This window comes from Salpingoeca rosetta (assembly GCF_000188695.1).
Source record: "Salpingoeca rosetta unplaced genomic scaffold supercont1.4, whole genome shotgun sequence".
NCBI classification, from domain to species: Eukaryota; class Choanoflagellata; order Craspedida; family Salpingoecidae; genus Salpingoeca; species Salpingoeca rosetta.
This window is the reverse complement of record NW_004754930.1, coordinates 904,773-927,272: the sequence shown is the minus strand read 5'-3', so window position 1 is coordinate 927,272 and position 22,500 is coordinate 904,773. Positions and strand designations below refer to the sequence as shown.

Here is a 22,500-nt window from a genome sequence, read left to right as displayed (position 1 = left end):
GAGTGAAAATGCGAAAACAGCTCAATTTGGTACAACATCCAAAAGGGACGACTATTTCATTTGTGTCGTTTTGTCCCAAGGTTCGCCAAATCCTCCCAACTTGTCTCGCCAAGGCGGAAGGGAAGACAACAACACAACCAAATAGTGAGTGTGCGCAGCTGCTGTGTTGTTGGCGACCACAACGTCAGCGTCAGACGACGAGTACAGAGCCGAGCTGAACTGAGCGGGGATAGACAAGGAAGACGAAACAGGCCAGTCCAACAACACAGGCAAGGGACGGCGAAAGAAGAAGAAGAAGAAGAAGAAGAAGAAGAAGAAGAAGAAGAAGAAGAAAACAGGGGGATAAGGCAAGGACAGACGGTGCATCAAACGAACAACAGCAGGCAGCACCCACAACAACGAAAACAGGATCAGACAACATTGCACACAGCCCCCCGCATCACACAGCATGCCCACAACAACAGCAAGCAGCGCCATGTTGAGTGGAGATGTGGAGACAGTGCTGCGAGAGGCGCGGCTGTTGGCAAAGAAGTGCAGGGAGTTTCGAGCATGTACCAGCTTGGGCAGCCCAGCCGCACATCGGCTGCTGCAGATGCTCAGCCACACGCACACAAGCTCCACACCACGAGAGCACGTGGCATCCGCCCTTGCACGGATGGGAAGCCCGCTGAGTCACGAAGCTTCCACCGCCGCTACCACCGCCACATCCACCACGACTACCACTACCACAGCCAATGGCGTCAGCATGCCCAGCTTCGACAGCAGCCCGATCCCAAAGCCTGCTCACCCTGCGCAGACGGAATCGCCCAGGACCCCTTCCACTACGTCTGTGGCAAACCCGCCGCACCAACATTGCCAGCCACAGACCCCAAAGTCCGTGTCTGCCCATCAGCAGGAGGATGCTGATTCAGCCCCATCCCCCATGCACATTACCGGCGCTGAGACGCCACGACGGCCGGGCGCGCCTTCTGCGGAGCAGGAGGAAGCGCTGGAGCTGCTCGTGTGGATGGCAAGTCCACGGACCAAGCAAGACAGCGATGCCGAGGAGGGCAACGGGCAGGATGACGCTGGTCGTGCCGATACTACTGCTGATGGTGGTGATATGGGGTCCACACCAACAACGGATTCACCTGCAAGGCCAACAACCACGGCGACATCACCGATGGCGGCATCCCAGGACACGGCGGGCACAGCCACAGACACAACTGCAGACGCGGACACAATACACATTTCGTGGCCGTGCACAGATGTGGCCCTGGCGCAGCGCATTGGCGCATTCATCTCGCGGTTGTTTCACCTGCGATATGGCCCCTTGACATCGGCGTTTCCTCACATGGCGAGCACCGCCAATGCTGGGCGCAACACACTCAGTCAGGGCACATTCGGCGCTGACGCCACCGTTGCTGCTGGGCAGCAAACCAATGAACACACGCCCGTGTCGTTGGCACAGGGCAACCTGCAGTCGCTCTCCTCTGCTCTCTCCACGATCATTGACTGGTGCGCAGCCCTGTGCTGTCGTTGCCGTCTCCGCTGCCCTGACTTGCTGTGATTGCCCCCTGTGGAGTTGTTCATGCAGTACTCATCTGTGAGTCTTCGCCGAATCTTTCTCACACGCGACACCCCACTCACCTCTACCTTGCGTCTTTGCTGATTGCTGCTGTTGCTGGTGGTGTCGTTTGTGCGATGGCCCATGTGTGCAGGCTCACAACCCTTCCCATCACTGACCTCTCCGTCACCGCCATGTACATTGCTCTCAAGAAAGGTACGTGCCTGCGAGCACGCAGCGGTTGTGTGCGTGTGTGCGTGACTGCGATATGATGTACTCGGTTGTGGTGGTTCAAAGAACTTGAACGCCCTTCCTCAATCATTCTTCCACACACACACACACACACACACACGCACACACACACACACACACGCACACACACACACACACACACACACACACACACACACACACACACACACACACACACGGTGGAGCAGCGAAGGGCGAGGCGTCTGTGCGGCGGCACATTGTTGCCATTGTGCTGGACTGGGTGGCAGCGCAGGAACTAGGCAGCGTCTCTGGCGAAGGAGCAGAGCAAGCCGTTGAGGTGCGGGTGATGTTCCTGCTGTTCGCTTCGTCGTGTGATTTGCACGAAAAGCTGTACCTGTTGTATGTGCACGCGTCTTTGCATAATAACACCCACACGCACACACGCTGACACCCACAAACACATGTACACACACACGCACACATGTGCACACACGCTGTCACTCACAAACACACACGCACATACACACACGCACGCACACACACACACAAATGTCCCCCCCCCCCCGCCTATTTCGCATGGCTGCCGTCAGGCGTGTCTGGTGCTGGGCCTGACAGATGTGTGGTCTGCTATTCGCAAAGCAGCGGCACTTCGTGTGTCAGACGTGCTGGGCGTACTCACGTTTGAGCAGACGCGGCAGCTGTTTGAGGCGCTCGTGTCCATCTGCAGCCGGGAGGACGCATCGTGGCAGGAGACAGAGGGGGCTGTACAGGGCATCACGACCATCATTCGCAAGTTCACATGGGTGCACAAGACGGCGCTGCGTGACGATGGACGCGCACACGGTCACGGCACGTTCAGGTTTGCCGCCGCCGCCGACTCGCTCACAGACCGCTCGGACTATCAACTCACCGTACGTTCTCATGCGCGCTTTGCTGCGTCGGGTATCTCGCGCTTGCGTGATTGTGTGCGTGTGTTTGGGGGGGGTATGAAAGGATGACCGCGGCCGTCTACACTGACCCTTCATGCGTTGCGAGCTTGCTCAAGCAGACGCGCGCGCATCGCTTACACAAACACACATACACGTGACACACACACACATGACACACACATGACACACACACACACATGACACACACACACACACGTGTTCAGTTTGGGGAGATGGTTCTGCCTGCGGGGCTGCCGTCGTTTGTGGTTGACGGGTTCAACAGCATCGTCTACAAGCTGCTGGCGCATGAACAGCTGAGCATCCGTGAATACGCCACGAAGGCGTACGCGGCCTTTCTCAGCCGCAGCCAGTTCCACCAGGCGCTCAACACCCTCGAGAACATTGTGGCGCGGCTGCGGCGCGAGCGCGGACGACGAAGCTTCTCCAACGCCAACAGCAGCAGCAGCAATGGCAGCAGTGGTGCTCCTCGCTCGCCATCACCGTCGTCGTCGCCATCCCCATTAGGAACAGGCGTGGGCTCGGCTGCTGCGCGTGCACGTGCGCGTGTTCGGGCGCGCCTGTCCCACCCATCGCCACCACGACCACGACCACGCGGCACACCCTCATCCGATACGGTTGCCCCCGCCACATCGCTTCCAGCGCTGCACTCGTTGTCACCACCGCCATCGCCCGCATCGCCATCATCGACCATGCGCACGGGCTGGGGCGCGCCAATCACCCCGCTGCCCGCGCACGAGGCAGAGGGCCTGCTTGGCGTGTGCCACTTCATCATCAAGCATGTGCCGCCGGGGTTCCTGCTGCCAAAATGGCCGCTGTTCTTCTCGACGTTCAGCGCGTACCTTGCCCACCCGGCCTCCACCGTGCGCCAGGCAACTAGCACCGTCTTCAAGTTTGTCGTTGCAAAGGACAGCAGCAACCCCGTCATGCTAAAGCTTGGTGCGTCGTGTATGAGAGAGATAGTGTGTGTGTGAGTGTGTGCTTGAGTGTGTGTGTGTGATTGCTGCATGCCCATGCATCTATTTGTGACTGCTGCTGCTTGCTCACGTTTCTACTTGGCACGTGTCGCCACCTCAGTGCTTCAAGGACTGGCTGCCGACTGGCCTGTTGATGTCGACCGCCTTGCCTCAGCAGGTCGCAATCACTACTGCTGCTGCTGCTGCTGCTGGCAGTCATGGTGGTGCTGCTGTTCCTGTTGCTGTTGCTGTTGCTGATGCTTCTATGCACTCATCTCACCTGACGTTCTCGCATCATTTGTGCGTGTGTGTGCGTGTGTGTGCGTGTATGTGCGTGTGTGTGTGTGCGTGCGTGCGTGCGTGCATGTGTGTGTGTGTGTGTGTGTGTGTGTGTGTGTGCGTGTGTGTGTGCGTTTTGTGTGTGCAGCGGAGGCGACTGGTGCTGGTGACGAGGGCGACGGCCCGGGCCCGTCGTGGCAGTGGAAGGAGGGCCGGCTGCTCGCTTACGAGCTCATTCTTCGGTACTGCATCACAAACCACGTCCACTACCTCTTCCCAACCCTCCTCCTCGGAACACCATACAAGCCCCGACAGGGCATCGAACAGGTGTGTGTGTGTTGTGTGTGTGTGTGTGTGTGTGTGTGTGTGTGTGTGTGTGTGTGTGTGTGTGTGTGTTTGTGTTTGTGTGTTTGTTTGTGCGTGTGTGCGTGGGGGGGGGGGGTTGCTGTGAACCTTTGTCTTCGTCCTCGCGCGTGCCTGTTATGGAATCTCACCTTGACGCTGCCACATCACCCACAGACAACCGATCCCCACCAATCGCACATTCCAAAGCGAAAGTTCCGCAGGTGTGTGTGTGCGTGCATATGCATGTGCTTGTGTGTGCTTGCATGGAAGATCCCATGCGTATGTGTGAAACGTGCCCCCGTCGCGCTGTCCTCACCTTCCCCCTCTCCCTGCTTTGCGGTACTGCTTGACATCAGACTGCTGAGTATTCCCAGTACAACTTCTCTCCTCTCTCGCAGGGGCCACGTCAGGTGAGCGCGCGCGTGTGTGTGTATGTGCTTGTGTGTGTGTGTGTGTGTGTGTGTGTGTGTGTGTGTGTGTGTGTGTGTGTGTGTGTGTGTGTGTATGTGTGTGTGTACGTGGGGTCCGTGCATGCGTGTATTGATCCAATGCTGCGTGCTTCAGTTTCAATGCTCATCTTTTCACTCTGTGCTTCTGTGCCCTTGTCTTCATCGCTACACTGCCAGATCTTCCAGTCATCACGGTTAGGCTTTAAAGTGAACGCGCGCAATTCACACATGCACGCATGCACACACACAGACACGCACACACACACACACACACACACACACACACACACACACACACACACACACACACACACACACGCGCACACACACGCACGCACACACGCACGTGCTCACCGTCTTCGCCTCCCTTACACTCATGACTCTCCGCTTGCTCGCTGCAACCTCCCTGCCATCCCTTCTTCGCGTCAGATCCCCTACCGCACCTCTCGTTCAAGTCTGAGGGCGGAAATGCACACGACCACACGCCACTCGCCGCCCCCGGCCACGTCTCCTTCCACTCCCACATGCCCCACGCAGTGAGTCACGTGACACTCGTTGCTCATGTGCTCAGGTTTTGTCTGTGTGTGTTTGTGTGTGTTTGTGTGTGTTGTGTGTGTGTGTGTGTGTGTGTTTGTGTGTGTTGTGTGTGTGTGTGTGTTTGTGTGTGTGCGTTCTTGTTGGCCACGGTACTGCGTGGACAGCAGCGCCCAACCCTCACGCTACACTGCCCACACCACCGCCACTCTAATCACTGCAACAGCACGGCGCTCCCGGCCCCGTGACGCCGTTTGGCCCAACTGCTGTGGTGCGCGTGATTGCTGCTTGGCTGTCGCGCACGTGAACTCCCCCCCCCTCTTCCCACGTGTGCTTCTGCTGTGCACTTTACACTCTAGAACTCACGGCCTCTCACTCTCTCCCTTGCTCTCACACACGCACTCACATACACACTCACACACGCACAGGACCGGAATGCACGGAGCACGTCGCACAAACCACGGGTGCCACGCCACCGGGCTGTGACGGGCGCACCGCCCATGCGCTTGTCGGCACTTGACTCGCCAACAGCAACCCGCGAGGCAAAGGACGATGCAGCGAGCATGAAGACGCCGCCACGCCGCTCGCCGCACCAGGGCAGCGCAGACGACTACCACGTGCTGCTGTCGCCGACACACACGAGCACAACACCGCCAAGCGCGCGGTCTGTGAGCAGCAGCCCAAACACCACGCGCAAGGAGATGCGCAAGCAGACACAGCGCTTGGACGTGAGGCGAGAGGCAACGCACCTGTTGTCTCCGCACACACCAACACCTGCGAAGCGAGTGCACGCTGTGGCATCGTCCTCGCCTTCTGCTGCCAACACCTCGACTGGGTAGGTCTTGTTCGCATGGGCCACACAGGCGGCCATCCCTACGTGTTTACACAGACACGTGTTGACACAACTACACATCGACCTCTGCCTGCATGCATGCATGTTTGCGCGTGCCCTGTTGCGCATTCAACGTGAACGAAACGTGTGCTCACACTTCCTCCGCTCGCACCATCATTGGGTTTGCCTCTACGGCCTTTGCAGGAGCCTGCGAGATCTTGTTTCTCGCGGCGTCAGAACACCCGGACGCCGCATGACAGCACGGTGAGCACACATGTGCACATGCACACGCACACGCATGCGATCACAGTTATGTTCACATGCACACACGCACAGTGTGCACTGGCTTCCCACCTTGTATGTGTTCCTCAACTCATGCACTTGCTGCTCGAATGCACAGGAAAACGCTTCTCCGCGACCAAGCCGTCAACATGTCGTCTACCCCACTCAAGTGTGCATTCCTACTGCTCTGCTTGCTGTCCCTTGCGCGCGCGCCACCCGCACCTGTCTGTATGCGTGCGACTTTCACTGTCCTCCCGAATCCCGCCCTCACTCAGCACACAACACACGTACAACACACTCGCACACACACACACACACTCACACACACACACACACGCACGCACACACACACACACACACACACACACGCACGCACGCACACACACACACACACACACGCACGCACGCACGCACGCTCTCTTTCTCACACACACACACACATAACTCACAACTCTTCCTTCCCCCGTCCACCCCATTGTACAACTAGGTTCACGACGTACCAGCAGATCCGAGTGCACCGCCTGACGCGCACGCTCTCCACCACGCCAGGTGCCACGCTCGCACATACGGGCTCGCTGCTGTCGCACCTGGCAGACCTTGACCTTCTGGACACAGATGTGGCGCCGCCCGCTGCGGGCCCGCTGTGTGTTCGTCTCGCGCGCTCGCCGCTGTGGGGCATCTCCTCGCGTGAATGTCGCGGCGCCATGGTCGAATTGACGCAGCAGTTTCAAAGGGCAAGCAAGCCGGACATTCTCACGTTTGACGACGACGACGATGATAATGATGGTGATGGTGATGATGGTGATGATGAAGATCATGACGCGGAGGGATCACTGACACACCAGCATGCAACCACAGCACCTTCACGCGACCCCACAACGACGCCAACGGCAGCAACACCCACCGCCACCGGCCCGTCGACACATCCGCTGTACAAGTTGCAACACGGACACGCAGCCCGTGCGCCTGCCGCTTCAACTGTCCGCAACCCTCTCGCCCCGCAGACCGCGCCGGAGCCAAGCAGCCCCGTACCGCGACGGCTGAGCCGCTCAAAGTCGTTCAGCGTGGGGGCGACGCCAATGGCACTGCGGGTTGTTGGGCAGGTCGTTGACCAGACGCCGCACGAGGGCGAGATGCCGGCGTGGGCAGACACGTCGCGGTTTGAGCCGCTGTCGCTGGTGCTGCTTGGCATGACGCTGCAGGTGGTGGAGAGCTTTTCGTCACAGCAGTTTGAACTGCAACGCATGGCAAAGGCGGTGCTGCCACTGCTGACAGAGGTCATGCGGTGGTTTGACCCAACAACTCTCCATGACCTGTGGCTGGCATTTAACCCGACAGATGTGTCGTGGGCGGCACACGTTGTTGCGCTGTCGTTCAAGCAGAGCGTCGCACATGCGGCCTGGCTCAAGTCGTTTGTCTCCACCTCCGCCCTCTGTACGTGTTACGCGTACGCTGTTGATACTTTGCATGCCATACGTGCGATCGTGAACACAGGTGCATGGTTGTGTGTGTGTGTGTGTGTGTGTGTGCGCGCGCGCGCGTGTGTGTGTGTGTGTGTGTGTGTGTGTGTGTGTGTGTGTGTGTGTGTGTGTGCGTTGTCATGCTTGCAGGTCCACGTCACTCACGTACCTTGAAGCAACGCACTTGCAACACTTCACCCATCGCTCACGCGGACTACCACCACCACCATGATGCTTGATTTCGACTCAACAGCGGCATCGCCAACCCAGAATTGCCAGCGGGCGTGCGGGCAGATGATTTCGTTTGTTGAGCCGCACGTCACGTGGCTCAGCCCGCTGTTTGTCGCGCGCGCCTGCTCCGTCCCACGTGTGGACGCCACTATGATCGTGTGTTTGGACATCTGCCTGCTCACATGTACGTCGTTCCGGCCGCAGCTGCCCAACGTGCAAGCAGTTGAGCTTGCTGTTGTCTCGCGGCTTGTTCGGCTCGGCAAGCGCGCATACCCCAACAGCGGCCTGCTGGCAAAAGTTGCTCGCCAGCTGCAGTCCGTGTGTGCGAAGAACAAGTGTGATGCCGTTCCCAAAGACGACGCACAGCCGGACCACATTGACAGGGCTGCGTTCCTCGGGTGTGTATGTGTTGCGCGCGCGCGCGCGCGCGCGCGCGTGTGTGTGTGTGTGTGTGTGTGTGTGTGTGTTGCGCGTGTGACGTGTGTGTGTGTGCGCGTGTGTGTATGTGTGTGTATGTGTGTGTGTGTGTTGCGCGTGTGAACACGCATGTCAGCGTTGCTTGCCTTGCTTGTTCCGAGCCGCTTCCTTGTGTTTCTCACATGTACTGTCTTTGCGCCTTCACCTCCTTTCTTGTCGCCCCTCCTGTTTCCTTGCCCCACCCTCTTCCCTCGTGTTCCCTTCTTCAGCCATATGGCGTCAACGCGGCAGGTACCGGATGCTGTTGTCTTCAAGCTCGCACTCAAGAACACCGTCGAGCAGCTGCACGCCATCCTCGTACGTCCTCTTCCTGATGTGCCGTCATTCATGCACTACAACGCATGCTCACATTTGTCTTGGCGGTTCTTGTGTGTCCATCTGCAATTTACACGTCATCCGTTTCGCTCACACCTTCATATTTACACACAAACGCATTCGCTTCCCTCCCATACCTTCACGTCACTGCACTCCCATGCAACACCAATCACAAACGGCCATCACCCCTCCCCTGCTGCGGGCAGAGCGACTTTGCAGACGTGTGCTCGCTGGAGGCCGCCATGTCGCTGCTGCCGATTCTGGCGCGCACAATCCCGCTCGTGCAGGCCGACGAAGACATCGTCAAGGTGTGGCCGTGATGGCGATGGTGGTGGTGGTGGTGGGTCAATGTGATGATGCCTCTGGAGGCAATTGTTGCCTCGAGGGTCACGTGTGCTATTGGTCCTCTTCCTCACCTCTACTTGTTGTGACTGTGCGCGTGTGCTGTGGCATTGCTGTTTCACCAGAACATCTTGGAAGCCATTCACCGTTGCATTGATCGTCTTGGATATGCGCACTGGTTCGCTGTCGACGCCCGCGGAGAACTCAAGTGCGGTCCTCGTGCGCATGTGTGTGTGTGTGTGAATACTGGCATGGGTCATGCGACTGCATGTGCAAGCAGAACCAAGGCACTTGCGGGTGAGACTCACTCGGTGACTGGTATGTTCTGCCGTGCAGATACGAGCGTGCATCGCCGCAACACCACTCGTCCAGAGTCACCGTCATTGACGTGGACACCGTCATGTGAGTGCTGTGTGTGGATGGGGCAATGTCGTGATGCCAGTTGTGTTTGCAAATGCATGGCACCTTGTGTGCCATCGATCATACACACACTCGCACACACACACACACACACACACACACACTCGCTCACTCACTCACACACACACACACACACACACACTCGCTCACTCACTCACACACACACCACTCTCTCTCTCATCCACTCACTCACACACACACGCACTCACTCACACACACACACACACGTACAACACAGCCGGTGCAAGACGCCGTCAGCGCAGCAGCCGCCGGCCGATCTTCAGCGCGTGCTCTTCTCGCTCGTCGCACCAAGCGCTTTCCAGCACTTTCTCAACGTCATTCAATCAGAGGTGCGCGCCAAGCTGTCGCAGTGACAACTGCACATATGTGCTGCGCTTGTTGTTGCTTCCATCTGGGCTGCTGCTGTTGGCTGGTTCTACTGAGGCGAGACAGCACCCACATACACACCCCCTTGCTTGCATGCTGACTGCTTGTATGCTGGTGATGTTGGTGGTTATCTGTCGGTGTCGGTGGACGGTTGGCAGGAGTGCGACATTTCTCTGCTGCGCCGTGTGCTGGATGTAGTGCGTACGCTCTTCGTTGCCACCGCGTCCACCCTCCATCTCAAGTCCTATCTTCAGGTCCTCGCCGAGAAATTGCGCAAGGTGCGTGAATTCCTCGATTGGCATGTAGTTTGTGTGTGTCTGTGTGTCTGTGTGTGTGTGTGTGTGTGTGTGTGTCTGTCTGTGTGTCTGTGTCTGTGTCTGTGTCTGTGTCTGTGTCTGTGTATGTGTGGCTGTCTCGTTCGCTCATTCGTGCCCAAGCGCGTGACATCATTTGCCTAACAAGACATATCACCTCACGTCATGGTGCGCGCCATTCGCACATGTGCTTGCAGAACCAGCCGGCCGCCCCGCCTCCAGCACAGCAGCCGCCGCATCTCGATGCCGTCACGGGCGCGGCCTCCCTCGACCTCTCCATCCACAGCGACGGCGACTCTGGTGGGTACCACTGTGGGTTGTTTTGGTTTGGTTTGTTTTGGTTTGTTTTGGTTTGTTGCACGTTTGCTCGCTGTTCTTCGCTGTTCTCTTCCATGTCTCCCCCCCCCGCCCCCTTTCTAATCGCTATCCGCTCAATCTCTCCGTCCTTCACACTTTACCCCCCTCCCCTCCTCTCCCTCTCCCCCAAAGACGACGAGAAGAGCGTTGCGCAGAGTCTCGAGCACAGCGGTCGCGGATTTGCAAACGCCAGCGGCGCAACCGCCGACGACGACGAAAGCGATTGGGACTCCTGGGAGGAAGAGGACCAGGTAGCAACCCGTAACACGTGTGTGTGCGTGTGTGTGTGTGTGTGTGTGTGTGTGTGTGTGTGTGTGTGTGTGTGTGTGTGTGTGCCGGGGGACTGTGTTTTGTTCTGCTGCTTCTGACCCCCTCCCCCGTCGGGCCGCTCCAATACGCCTCCTGCCCAATCTATCGCTTGCTGTTGTTCTCCGGCGTTGCAGGGTGACGCTGCTGTGGTCCAGGTCGTGTGTGAATACATTTCGCACTTCAAGTCCATCTTCACCACCAGCCGAATGCAGGTGCGTGTCTGCGTGTGTACGTGTCTGCGCGTGTCTGCGTGTGTACGTGTGCACGTGTCTGTGCGTGTACGTGTGTGCGCGTGTACGTGTGCACGTGTGCACGTGTGCGAGTGACAGCTCGCCACGTCATCTTAGCTCGGTTGTATTTTTGTTTCACTGTCTCGAAGTAGCCCACTTGTTCTCATGGTTACCCTGACTCACACACGCACACGCACACATATGCGCCCACGGCCAGGCGCGTCTCGAGTGGTATCGCCAACACTTGAATGCGGAGGCCCAGGACTTTGAGGCCGTGTTTCGCTCGCTGTCGCTGGAGGACCAAATCACCATCAGCAGGGCTGTGTCGGACGCAGCGTCCACCGCTGATGACGTGGAGATTCACGCGTCGGCCACAGCCAACAGCGACACTCAGCTGCAGCACTCCAAATCAACACAGCGTCTCGCCGCGTCTCCCAACCCGCGCAACGCCCGCGTGAGCGTTGTTTGACACGCTGGCTTGTGTCTCTCCTTCTTGTTTGCGCTCTTTAGATTTTGATTCATCTCGATGATGCACACGTGTTGGCCTGTGTACGCTGTTTTGTGTGTGTATGTGTGTGTGTGTGTGTGTCAATGTGGAGGCATATGTGCGGGTGTGTGTGTGTGTATGTGTGCGAGTCTTTCTTATTTTGGTGACTCTCAACCTCTGTATGAACACCATGTGCATACTCTTCCATGTTCCTGCTGTGGTTGCAAATGCTCGAAAGCGTTGCATTCGCATGCGTGTGTGTGTGTCGCATCCACAACTGAACATGGGCCCGCTCTCTTAGTTCTCAGGGTAGCTTCAGCATCCGCTCGCCTTCATGCATGCCCTTGGTTCCCCCTTGTGCTTCTCTCACACTAAAAGGCCCGATCTTCTCTCCACAACAACAAAACACACACATGCACACACAACCCACCACACAAACCCCTGAAACAAAGCACACACGCGCGCGCAACACACAACATGCACACAACAATCACACACACACAACACACACGTAAACGTGCACACGACTTCGGTTCTGTCACAAGGTCCCATGCAAACTCTTGTTTACTGCACAAAACAACCACGCACCATGGCATCAGGATGCAAAGTTGAAGCTGAACGGCTTCACAACGCTGGGACCCTTTGGCTTTTTCCTCGCAAGCCCATCATGCTCCTCATCACCATCATCAGCACCACCACCACCACCATCATCATCATCATCACTATCACGACGAGTGCCGCCAATGGTGTCGTTGCCATCAGCAACACGCCGTCGACTGCCGTGTGCGCGCTTGTGCGTTCGCTTGCGGGTGTCCAGTTCTCTTTGCACAACAGCCATCATCTCGGGGTGGTGCTGCCTGAGACCGTGCACCAGCTCCTCGTACAGGTTCACATCTGAAGCGAAGGGCGCCGGGCGTGAGGGACAGACGTAGGCAACGATGGTGTTGATGACGCACGGCCAACTCGCATTGAGGCAGACACGCTCACACACACACACACACACACACACACACACACACACACACACACACACACACACACACACACACACACACACACACACACACAAAGCGCACGCACACACGCACACAGCGCACGCACACACACAAAGCGCGCACCTTGGGCGACGCCGGAGACTTGGTCCGGTTTCGTTCCTATGAATCGAAGGACAGCAAATAGGTTGGGGGCGCCCGCGTAGTTCTGCGTGACTGCTATGGACGGTTTTGTGTTGAGCACCACGTGCCACCAGCCGTGCGGCACAAACACAACGTCACCGGGCCGCTGCGTGCCCTCCACATACGGGATGCCGCTCTGCTGCAATGCCTGCAGGCAATGGTGCCGATTGGAGCGAATTGGGGATGCTGATATGAGTGGCGTTGGGGGTGTGACGATGATGACATCGTGATGACGGGTGGATGATGTGTGGGATGGATGAATCAACACCCACAGTGGCGCAACCCCACGCTTCGACACCGGAAGGAACAAGCCATGGCCCATATGCAGCGTGATGTCGTCACATCACGCAGTCTCAAACATCAGTGAGTGCACACACAGCACACACAGCACACACAGCACACACAGCACACACAGCACACACAGCACACACAGAGCACACACAGAGCACACACAGCACGTGGGCTGCACCTCGTAATATGAAATGAACCACTCGGTGACGGAGATGGGCGTGGCAACAGCAGAGCCGTCGGGACTACGACAAACAGGGGAGTTGGCAATTGGAGGAAGGAGTGAGTTGAGCGTGAACTGATAAACTCGCGGTACGGCAGGGAAACCAGCGTGCATGCCCGCACATGCATGAACGCACGCACACGCACACATATATGAACACGCACATGCACGCACACACACATATGAACACGCACACACACACACACACACATGAACGCACACTCACACACATGAACGCACACTCACACACATGAACACACACACACACACATGAACACATCCACAACCTTGGGTAGACACCCGGGGGCGGGTAGTTTGGTGGCGTCATGATCCATCGCTTCTCACCCTCAACGAGAGCGTTCCATGCAGCGGTGGAGTTTGGGTCCTTGTGCCATGTGCTTCCGCTTTTCGCGGGCCCAACAATGAGCCAGCGGTAGTTTGGCCTGTTTGCTCCCTCGATGCTGGAGAACAAGTCCGTGCTGAAGTGCTCAGGCACCCTGCAACGGAACGGCAAGGCGTAAGTGCATGTCAGTGTGAGATAGAGTGTTCGTGTGTGTGTGTGTGTATGTGTGTGTGCTGTTGCATGTGTCAGTGTGTGTGTGTGTGTGTAAAAGGATGTGATATTGTGCATGTGTGTGCGCGCTATTGCGTGTGAAGGCATTAGTTCACCTCATCTACGACTACAGGCACTTGAAGACACACACACACACACACACACACACAGTTTCACTTTCACATTCACTCGCATGCACAGAAAGATACACGCACGAGTATTGTTGGCCGAGCTGAGGGCACTTGTCTGCAAAGTGCTTGTCGAAGATGTAGAGTGGACGTTGGTCACACTGGTGTGGCGAGTATGTGTCAAAGGCGTCCAACGTCACATTGAAGGTCCCGGCCTTGAAGAGCGTGTTCTTGGGGCACACGCTCTTGATGCCACCGTCAGGCCATAGCTTAAACGCGGGCCAGGACTTGGCCAGGCCTTTGAGGATGACGGGCTTCTGCTTGCTCTCATACTGCGCTTGGAACTCTGCCGGGGACAGCTCGATCCGTGGCATGGTCTCTTCCTCGAGCCACGAAGGGTCGATGCACGCCGCGGCATAGAACCAGCTGCTGTACAAGTAATCCGAATACACAGCCAAATCAGTAGCATGGCCCTCCTGCTCCTGCTCCTCATCTTGCTCCTGGCCTTGCTGGTGATGCTCTGGCTGTGCTGATTGCTGTGGTGGTTGGCTCCCACTGCTGTCAGTGCTGGTGCTGTCGTGGCACGCGCCCTGGCTCACCTCGTCGCAGCCACCACGCGCACAAGCGCGCATGTACGATGTCTTCCAGTTGGTGGCGTATGAGAAGGGCCGCGCCTGGAACAGCTGCTCGCAGTGTGCTTGCCACAGCTCATCGTGGGAGGCAAACGCGCGCAGGTAGCGGCTGACGCACGCCAGTTTGCAGAGGTCGCGTGGGTGCAGGTACTCGAGCACGAGCAGCAGCTCCTCGTCCCCGAAGATGGCAAAGTCGCCCAGCGACTCATTTCGGTCTTGGACATGGTTGCGGGCCGACAAAAAGGCGGCGCCGAGCGGCTTGATCCCGTGGGGCGGTGACGACTCCACGATACCGCACGGCTCAGGCTGCCTCGCCAGCCCGCGTTTGTGCCACCCACGCCGTCCACCACCACCACCACCACCACCGCCAGCACTCTGCATCATCGTCTTGCGTCGGTGACCTCGTGTGTGCGTCGTGTGTGCGTTGTGAGTGTTGTGTTGTTTGCGTGTCCGCTTTCCTCAAAAACACACACACACGTGCACAACACACAAACGAAGCGAACAAGGCGAAGATGTCGAAGCAGCTGGCGGTGCGGTCGTTGGACCTGCTTGGCAGGGTGCAGACACAGACGGCGACGAAGAAGGATGTGGTCAACACGCGCCTGGGCACGCTGCAGTTGAGAAAGACAAAGAAGAAGAAGCAGCGGAGGAAAGAGCTCAAGCGCCGTGTGGATCACCAACAAGTGGCATACGAAGAAACACAAGCCAGACTCGGTGTGTGCGTGTGTGTGTTGGTGTGTGTGCATGTGTGTTTATGTGTGTGCGTGAGTGTGTGTGTGTGTGTGTGTGTGTGTGTGTGTGTGTGTGTGTGTGTGTGTGTGTGTGTGTGTGTGTGTGTGTGTGTGTGTGTGTGTGTGTGTGTGTGTGGGTGGGTGTTTATGTGTGTGGGTGTGTGTGTGTGTGTGTGTGTGTCTGTCTGTCTGTCTGTCTGTCTCTCCCCCTCTGTCTCTCTGCACTCACTTGCGTTGCTTCGCCTTGCTTCCCTCCCCCGCGCATTCACCCTCTCCCGGTTTCACCAGCGCAACTCAAGGACGAACTCGCAGGCAAGAAGAAGAGCAACAACAAGGCTACAACAAAGGGCGCCAGGCAGAAGAAGGCACGTGGCAAGGGATCATCGCAGGGAGGGGCGGCGGCGAGGAACATCGAGTCTGTCAAGAAGGTACACACACACACACACCTTGCACAGCCACCTGGCTACATGTAATGGGTCAATGCCCTCACACGTACACTCACGCGCACCCCCTTGAACACACACACACATACTCACACACACTCACTCACTCACTTACTCACTCACTCACTCACTCACACACACACACACACACACACACTCACACTCACATCCTCATACGCACGTGGCTGCAAGGCTTTGCGCGCACTCGAGGCGCGGGCGTCGCGTGGTGCCCCGAAGAAGGCTGAGCCAGGCATCAACTGGGACGACTATTCTGTGTTCAAGGGTCTGGATATGAGCCAGGGCATCCTGCCATACCTCAAACCTTAGCTCTTGTATGCTTATGCGCTCGTGTGTGCGAGTTATGATGTTGCGTCGCTTGTGCTCATGTCTTCGAATGAGAGCTGTTCTCTCCGGTGCCATCAAGCGCATCGTTCTCCGCAGTGTCTGTCTGTCTGTCTGTCTGTCTGTCCGTGCCTTGTTGCTACTCCATTTGCTCTGTGTGTGTGTGTGTGTGTGTGTGTGTACTTCCGTCCCCAAATGCCTTCCCGTTTCACCCCCTCTCCTACCCACTACATCAAGCCCGTGCGGATCACGGTGTTTTATTATTCTATGCACATGCAAACACGCGGAGAGGGAGGAGCTAACGTGGACAGCACCGGCAACACGGCGGCGCCAACAGTCACGGCACAAGCTAACACGAGGGGCAGACGAAGAGAGAACAGCGTGGACTTGGTAATAGGAGAGAACAGGCAGGGGGTGGTGTCATGTGATATCGGACATCGCAGCGAAGAGGGAACGACACAAGGAAAGGAGGGTGAACACAAGCAGGAGAGAAGGCAATCACGCTTGCACGTCTGTCTGTGCACCAGCGCGGAAGAGAGGGGGCGGGGGTGTTGGGGTCAAAGGATCAATGTACACAATCAAGACACAAGAGCAGGGGGAAGGAGAACAAGAAGGCGCAATGTGGGACAACGGACGCCACACATCACCACTCCGTGGCCATCGTATCATCATCATCCTCCGCATTGCTGTGTGTGTGTGTGTGTGTGTGTGTGTGTGTGTGTGTGTGTGTGTGTGTGTGTGTGTGTGTGTGTGTGTGTGCGTGCGTGTGTGTGTGGGTGTGTGTGTGCGTGCGTGGGTGTGTGGGTGTGGGTGTGGGTGTGGGTGTGGGCGAAGGTGTCAGTGAAAGGAAGCAACTCGTCATGGCCACAAACAGACGTGTGTGCACGTGTATGCATGACAACACGGTCGCAAGTGTCGGCTCACGTGGATCCCTGGAACATCAAGTCCTCGGGAAGATCGTCCTTGTTCTCCAGCTCATGCAGAGGCGCAGAGATGCTGAGGATATGGTCATCGCCGTGGTGGTGGTCAGGGGGGGGCAGAAGACATGTTTCGTTGTTTGGTTGGGCCGTAGTTGTGCAGTTATTTCCTTCCAGGTTGGCACATCGACAAGCACACACAAGCACACACACACACTCACACACTCGCTCACTCACTCACTCACTCACTCACTCACTCGCTCACTCGCTCACTCACTCACATCTGGATACGCAAGAACACGAGTACAAAGAAATACAAACACAAAAAGTACATACGCAGACAAGCACACCCACGAACATACAAACACACAACACACGCATATGTACACACACCTGAGGCTGATTGCGGTGAAGAGGATCATGCGTTTGAGCTTCTTGTTGAAGAAGAGGTATGCAAACGACCAAGTGGTGCCCTCCTCCGTAAAAGGGTCGTCCTGGGAGTCGCCGCAGTAGAGAAACACGTCGCAGTCCGCCAGGCTGATGAGCGAGTCCAGTGTCGACCACAGCTCCCCAGACCGGCTCGTGTATGCACGCCCCAATACAGGCGACAGCACAGCTGCAGCGGCAAACAGCACAAAGAGTGTGAGTGTGTGTGTGTGTGAGGATGTGTGCGTGTGAGGATGTGTGCGTGTGAGGATGTGTGCGTGTGAGGATGTGTGTGTGTGTGTGTGTGTGAGGATGTGTAGTGTGGACGTGCATGTGATCACAACATCCAAGCAATCCGCCATGCATCAAGGCGTGTTTGTGTTGACACAGAGAGAGCACACGCGCTGCGCACGCACCGGAGATGTGTTGTCTCGCCACGTCCGCAGATGGTACCAACGCAAACTCTGCTCCCTTTGCATGGCTGCATTGTTTGATAATGGCATGCGCAGGTAAGCACACGCTCAACGCAAGTAACCGAACTCGCAGGCTAGCCAGCCGCCAGTCTGATCAGCGACCAATTACAACAGCAGCAACAACACGACACGTACACACACATAAACAAACACACAAATAAGTAGACACACAAACACACACACTATCACACACACACCCCGTGCACACTGACCTGAAGTCGTAGTCTGGGCTGTATGCAGCGTTGAGGGTGGATTTCAAGAAGTAGAGCGTTTTCTTGCTGCAGTATGCTTGCTCTTCCTCATCTTGTGATCGCGTGGATGAAGCGGGCGCAGCAACCATGCCCACTGCTGCAGACACAACGCCAGGTGGCGCGAGCATCACCAGCTCCTCCATGTCACCTTCCCCCGCCAACTGCTTGTACAGCTTCTTGTCCTCCCCAGCCTTCTTGCTGCAGTGGATGTGTGCGTGCGATGAGCAGTGTATGTGTGTGTGTTTCTGTGTGCAGTGTATTGTGTGTGTTTCTTCGCACAAGAGCATGACGCAAGTGAAGGTGCATCCACATGCACATCAACCTACATGCACATCAACCTACATGCACATCAACCCACATCAACATCAACCCACATCCACATTAACCCACATCCACACCCTTTCACCCCATCCACACACACACACACAGAGGCGAACGCACCAGCTAAAGGCCTGTATTGAGCAGATGAGACGACAGTCGCTGCGCAACCCCGTCCACTCACTGCTCAGCGTCGCCAGCTCCGGTATCTCTAGCAGCTTCATCTTTGCCTGTCTCTCTCACTCTGTCTGGTTGTCCGCTGTTTCTTGTTTCCTGCTTCGCGCTGGTGTGAGGAGATGGGATCGACAGCCCAGAACAAACAGTCAGGACGCTTGCTGCTGCTGTTGTCTGTCCACCTGCACAAGGCTATCTGCGTCCTTGCCCGGCTTGCTTCCTCACTCGATCTGGTGTGTATGGCGCGCGCGCGGGCGAGAGAGAGAGAGAGAGAGAGGTGGTGGTGCAATGCAACAGCGATGCTCGGTCGGTTGTTGTTGATGTGTTGTTGTGATTGCTGGCTGCTTTCTCTCTTTTGGCGGTTCGCGTTTTGTCGGTTCTTGTCCTTCGTCGTTGTTTGTTGTTGTTTGCCTGAGTGCAGATTGTTGGCGAAAGATGAGAAAATTTGTTGATATCTTCTCTGAATCGTCGCGTGAGTTGTGTGCTGAGGGTGGTTTGCCCACCTAGTTTTTCACCGCCAGCACTGACCAAACAAACACTTTGTTGTCGTTTTTCCCTCGTCCAGGTTGGTGTGTGGAGATGCGAGTGCGAGTGGAGAAGGAACCACTGCTTTGTCTGGGTGCTGGGAGATGTGGGAGGGGGTGGCTGTGCTAGCGACGACGCGAGCAGGGTATGGCACAAAGAGAGAGAGAGATAGAGAGAGAGAGAGAGAAAAGGGGAAGGGAGAACTCTCTCCCATGTGCACACTAAGCACGTGTGTGTGTGTGTGTGTATGTGTGTGGATGTGTGTGTGGATGTGTTTGTGTTTCTATGTGTGTGGCTGGTGCTTGGCCTACTTTTTGATTCTTCCGGCCCGAGTGTGGGCCACATCGCACACCTGCACATGAACTGCTGTGTGTCGAAACACTGTTGTGCAGTCAGCTGCATTACATGATTCACTGCCTGACTTGAATCGATCGATCTCACCCGCATCGCCTGGTTTGTTTGGTTTTCCTGCTTCTCCTTCCTCCTCTTGTTTCTTCTCCTGCTGCATCGCCTTTCACCCATCTTCCTGCGCCGTGTCCCTTCTCTCTCTCTCTCTCTCTCTCTCTCTCTCTCTCGCATCTCCAGACCAACCGCCCGCTGTATTTCCCTTCGCCCCTTCATTCACACTTCATCTTTCGCCGCATTCCTTCACCATGTCCTTCCGCGTTGTTCGCCAGTCCAAGTTCCGCCACGTCTTCGGCAAGAGCGCCAAGCGTGAGGAGGTGAGTCGCCACCACCAGCCTTCACATGCTCCCACCAGCACTGCCCAATCCCATGATTTGCCTACACCAAGATGTCCCGTGTCGTTCAACGCTCACTGTTCCCACCACTTTGCCGCCCCCACCCACTGACTCACCTTCCTCAATCAACACACACGCACAGAGCTACGATGGCATCCGCATCACCAGGAACGCCTGGGACTCCCCCTTCTGCTCCGTCAACAGCAAGTTCCTTGCCATCGTGCTCGAGTCTGGTGGTGGTGGCGCCTTCACCGTCCTCAACCTGGAGAACGTGAGTGTTTTGCTGCCGCGAGATTGCGCAGGCAATGGCGCCTTTGCTGTCTCCACTTGTCACCTCGCACGGCCTTTGTTGGTCCTTGAACATCTATGACATCTCCTTCCTTCCTTCCTTCCTCACAAACCCACACACTGCAATGTAACGCTGCTGCTGCTGCTGCTGCTGCTGCTGCGTTTGCAGACGGGTCGCATTGGCCTGAACGCTCCCCGCGTTACCGGCCACACCTCAGCTGTCCTTGACATCAAGTTCTGCCCCTTCAACGAGTACATCATCGCATCCGCCTCTGAGGATGCCACCGTCAAGGTGTGGGAGCTTCCCGAGGGCGGCCTCAAGCAGGACCTCGACGAGCCCGTGGTCGACCTGCGCGGCCACCAGCGCCGCGTCGGCATGGTCGAGTGGCACCCCACGGCAGAGAACATCCTCTTCTCCGCTGGCTTCGACTACATGGTGCGTGTCTGTGTCTGTGTGAGAGGGGGGTCACGTCGGTGTGGTGGGGGAGTATACCTGAGTGGGTGTCTGCATGTGGTGGGTGTCTGCCACTTGTGCCTGTCACTTTTCTGCGCGTTGCTCACAATCACTTGCCATGGTGTTTTATTTTTTCTGCTGTTCGCCTTGCTTTGTGTAGATCTACGGCTGGAACATTGCCACCGGCGAGCGTGTGTGCGAGATTGACTGCCACACAGACACCATCTACTCCATGTCCTTCAACTGGGACGGCTCCCTCCTCGCCACCACCAGCAAGGACAAGACCCTGCGCGTCATCGACCCCCGTGCAAACAAGGTCGTCCAGCAGGGCAAGGTACGCAGTATTTCACCGTCCGTGAGGGGAGCAACCGCTGATCACGGTGCCACGCTGATGACGACAATTGCAAGGACGAATGCGTGCATTGTGTGTGCAACCCTCGCCACGGCCAACCCAGTGACCATGCCCATGACGCGCTTGCTCTTTGCCAATGCTTGACAGGGCCACCAAGGCGCCAAGGCCTCCCGCGTGGTGTGGTGCGGCACCCTCAACCACCTCTTCACCACGGGCTTCAGCCGCATGAACGAGCGCCAGTATGGCGTCTGGAACCCGGTACGCAAATGCACACAAACACTCGCGCGCACGCACACGCGCGCATATGTACACAATTGTTTCCCGACCACTTGCACTGCAGCGTTCAAAAAGATGTGCCCTTCTCCTCACCATTCATGGTGGTTGTCTGTGTCTACGTGGCGCTTCTGCTTTCTGCAACGCGTTTTGTGTTTGTGCATGTGCAGGAGGACCTGAGCGAGCCGCTCAAGATGGAGATGATTGACATCTCCTCTGGCGTGCTGTTCCCCAACTACGACGAGGACACCAAGATTGTCTACCTTGCCGGCAAGGGCGACGGCAACATCCGCTACTACGAGCTCACGGCGGAGCGCCCCTACTGCCACTACATCAACGACTACAGGACCAGCACCCCGCAGCGCGGCGTGTGCCTCATGCCCAAGCGCGCCCTGGACGTGGGCCAGTGCGAGGTGACGCGCATCTACAAGCTCACCCCCAAGGGCGCTGTCGAGGTCATCTCCTTCACCGTGCCGCGCAAGTCCACGCTGTTCCAGGAGGACATCTTCCCGCCCACGAAGAAGGACGAGGCCGTGCTCTCTGCGGAGGAGTGGCTCGCTGGCGAGAACAGGGAGCCAAACCGCATCTCCCTCAAGGACGGATACGTGCCCCCACCACAGGCAAAGCTCGAGGTTAGCCCCCTGTGATTCGAAACAGGAGAGCTTGCCTTGTGTATGGGTGTGGGTGGGTGGATGGGTGGTTTGAAGTGATGCTGTGTGTCTGTGATTGACTGGGGGTTGATTGCCTGAACCACACACACACATACTCACACACACACACACACACGCACACTATTCCACTTTTGCCACCAGGTGAAGGCTGCTGCGAAGAAGGCTGCCGAGGCCGCAAACGAGGAGGACGCGCCTCCCAAGGGCGAGAAGGAGCTGCTCAAGGCGTGGCACGCGCAGCGCGACGAGATCAAGCAGCTGCAGGCCCAGCTCGCCTCGGCAAACATCAAGATCCGCACCCTCGAGACAAAGCTCGGCTAAGCACCAGCACCCGTGCGCAGCCTCATGTGCTGTGCCTCCCGCGCCGGTGATGTTGCTGTTGGTGACGAGCAGGGCATGACAATTAGCAGCAGG

The 22,500-nt window shown here is 57.1% G+C and overlaps 5 protein-coding genes across 5 annotated transcripts in view; 3 read left to right on the top strand and 2 right to left on the bottom strand.

Annotated features, from left to right (window-relative positions):
* Positions 1-67: 67 nt before the first annotated feature.
* PTSG_01274 (uncharacterized protein) lies at positions 68-12,096 on the top strand. The gene is made up of 27 exons (XM_004997188.1): positions 68-1,497; positions 1,701-1,762; positions 1,987-2,096; positions 2,350-2,670; positions 2,913-3,645; positions 3,784-3,840; positions 4,090-4,268; positions 4,461-4,507; positions 4,643-4,696; positions 4,913-4,929; positions 5,165-5,271; positions 5,496-5,540; positions 5,698-6,104; positions 6,306-6,365; positions 6,502-6,552; positions 6,871-7,817; positions 8,097-8,472; positions 8,761-8,848; positions 9,073-9,174; positions 9,334-9,416; positions 9,545-9,610; positions 9,867-9,978; positions 10,174-10,293; positions 10,527-10,629; positions 10,819-10,937; positions 11,130-11,207; positions 11,443-12,096. Exons 1-27 carry the CDS (start codon positions 449-451, stop codon positions 11,692-11,694), a joined length of 5,745 nt encoding a protein of 1,914 aa, XP_004997245.1. The 5' UTR covers positions 68-448; the 3' UTR covers positions 11,695-12,096.
* Positions 12,097-12,258: 162 nt separating this feature from the next.
* On the bottom strand, positions 12,259-15,142 carry PTSG_01273 (uncharacterized protein). The gene is made up of 5 exons (XM_004997187.1): positions 14,167-15,142; positions 13,686-13,895; positions 13,357-13,420; positions 12,831-13,035; positions 12,259-12,606 (listed from the first exon to the last, which is right to left on the bottom strand). Exons 1-5 carry the CDS (start codon positions 15,093-15,095, stop codon positions 12,308-12,310), a joined length of 1,707 nt encoding a protein of 568 aa, XP_004997244.1. The 5' UTR covers positions 15,096-15,142; the 3' UTR covers positions 12,259-12,307.
* Positions 15,143-15,223: 81 nt separating this feature from the next.
* Positions 15,224-16,212, top strand: PTSG_01272 (uncharacterized protein; the record flags this gene model as incomplete). Its single annotated transcript, XM_004997186.1, has 3 exons — positions 15,224-15,425; positions 15,731-15,870; positions 16,078-16,212. 3 exons carry the CDS (start codon positions 15,224-15,226, stop codon positions 16,210-16,212), a joined length of 477 nt encoding a protein of 158 aa, XP_004997243.1.
* A 256-nt stretch (positions 16,213-16,468) lies between these two features.
* PTSG_01271 (uncharacterized protein) lies at positions 16,469-19,182 on the bottom strand. Its single transcript, XM_004997185.1, has 6 exons — positions 18,736-19,182; positions 18,256-18,492; positions 17,987-18,051; positions 17,538-17,760; positions 17,152-17,223; positions 16,469-16,913 (listed from the first exon to the last, which is right to left on the bottom strand). The coding sequence occupies exons 1-6, from the start codon at positions 18,834-18,836 to the stop codon at positions 16,871-16,873; spliced, it is 741 nt and encodes a 246-aa protein (XP_004997242.1). The 5' UTR covers positions 18,837-19,182; the 3' UTR covers positions 16,469-16,870.
* A 121-nt stretch (positions 19,183-19,303) lies between these two features.
* Positions 19,304-22,500, top strand: part of PTSG_01270 (coronin-2B) — a 3,733-nt gene continuing 536 nt past the window's right edge. Inside the window, exons 1-8 of the mRNA XM_004997184.1 lie at positions 19,304-19,351; positions 19,897-20,033; positions 20,194-20,322; positions 20,509-20,775; positions 20,954-21,127; positions 21,293-21,403; positions 21,589-22,050; positions 22,231-22,500. The exon at positions 22,231-22,500 is cut by the window's right edge and continues 536 nt beyond it. Coding sequence (XP_004997241.1) covers positions 19,965-20,033; positions 20,194-20,322; positions 20,509-20,775; positions 20,954-21,127; positions 21,293-21,403; positions 21,589-22,050; positions 22,231-22,407 — 1,389 coding nt within the window. The 5' untranslated portion in view covers positions 19,304-19,351; positions 19,897-19,964 and the 3' untranslated portion in view covers positions 22,408-22,500. The remainder of the gene's footprint in view (positions 19,352-19,896; positions 20,034-20,193; positions 20,323-20,508; positions 20,776-20,953; positions 21,128-21,292; positions 21,404-21,588; positions 22,051-22,230) is intronic.

What these genes read in the sequence shown, in the direction of transcription:
- PTSG_01274 (XM_004997188.1), top strand. Translation starts at nt 449, where the DNA reads ATGCCCACAACAACAGCAAGCAGCGCCATGTTGAGTGGAGATGTGGAG. An exon ending in CTCTCCACGATCATTGACTG is followed by an intron (nt 1,498 to 1,700) that starts GTGCGCAGCCCT and finishes CCATGTGTGCAG; the next exon opens with GCTCACAACCCTTCCCATCA. An exon ending in CCACAGCGACGGCGACTCTG is followed by an intron (nt 10,630 to 10,818) that starts GTGGGTACCACT and finishes TCTCCCCCAAAG; the next exon opens with ACGACGAGAAGAGCGTTGCG.
- PTSG_01273 (XM_004997187.1), bottom strand. Translation starts at nt 15,095, where the DNA reads ATGATGCAGAGTGCTGGCGGTGGTGGTGGTGGTGGTGGTGGACGGCGT. An exon ending in CCCCCGGGTGTCTACCCAAG is followed by an intron (nt 13,421 to 13,685) that starts GTTGTGGATGTG and finishes TGTTTGTCGTAG; the next exon opens with TCCCGACGGCTCTGCTGTTG. An exon ending in GGTTCATTTCATATTACGAG is followed by an intron (nt 13,036 to 13,356) that starts GTGCAGCCCACG and finishes CATTGCCTGCAG; the next exon opens with GCATTGCAGCAGAGCGGCAT.
- PTSG_01271 (XM_004997185.1), bottom strand. Translation starts at nt 18,836, where the DNA reads ATGAAGCTGCTAGAGATACCGGAGCTGGCGACGCTGAGCAGTGAGTGG. An exon ending in AGCCCAGACTACGACTTCAG is followed by an intron (nt 18,052 to 18,255) that starts GTCAGTGTGCAC and finishes CAAACAATGCAG; the next exon opens with CCATGCAAAGGGAGCAGAGT. An exon ending in TTGATGTTCCAGGGATCCAC is followed by an intron (nt 16,914 to 17,151) that starts GTGAGCCGACAC and finishes ACACACACACAG; the next exon opens with CAATGCGGAGGATGATGATG.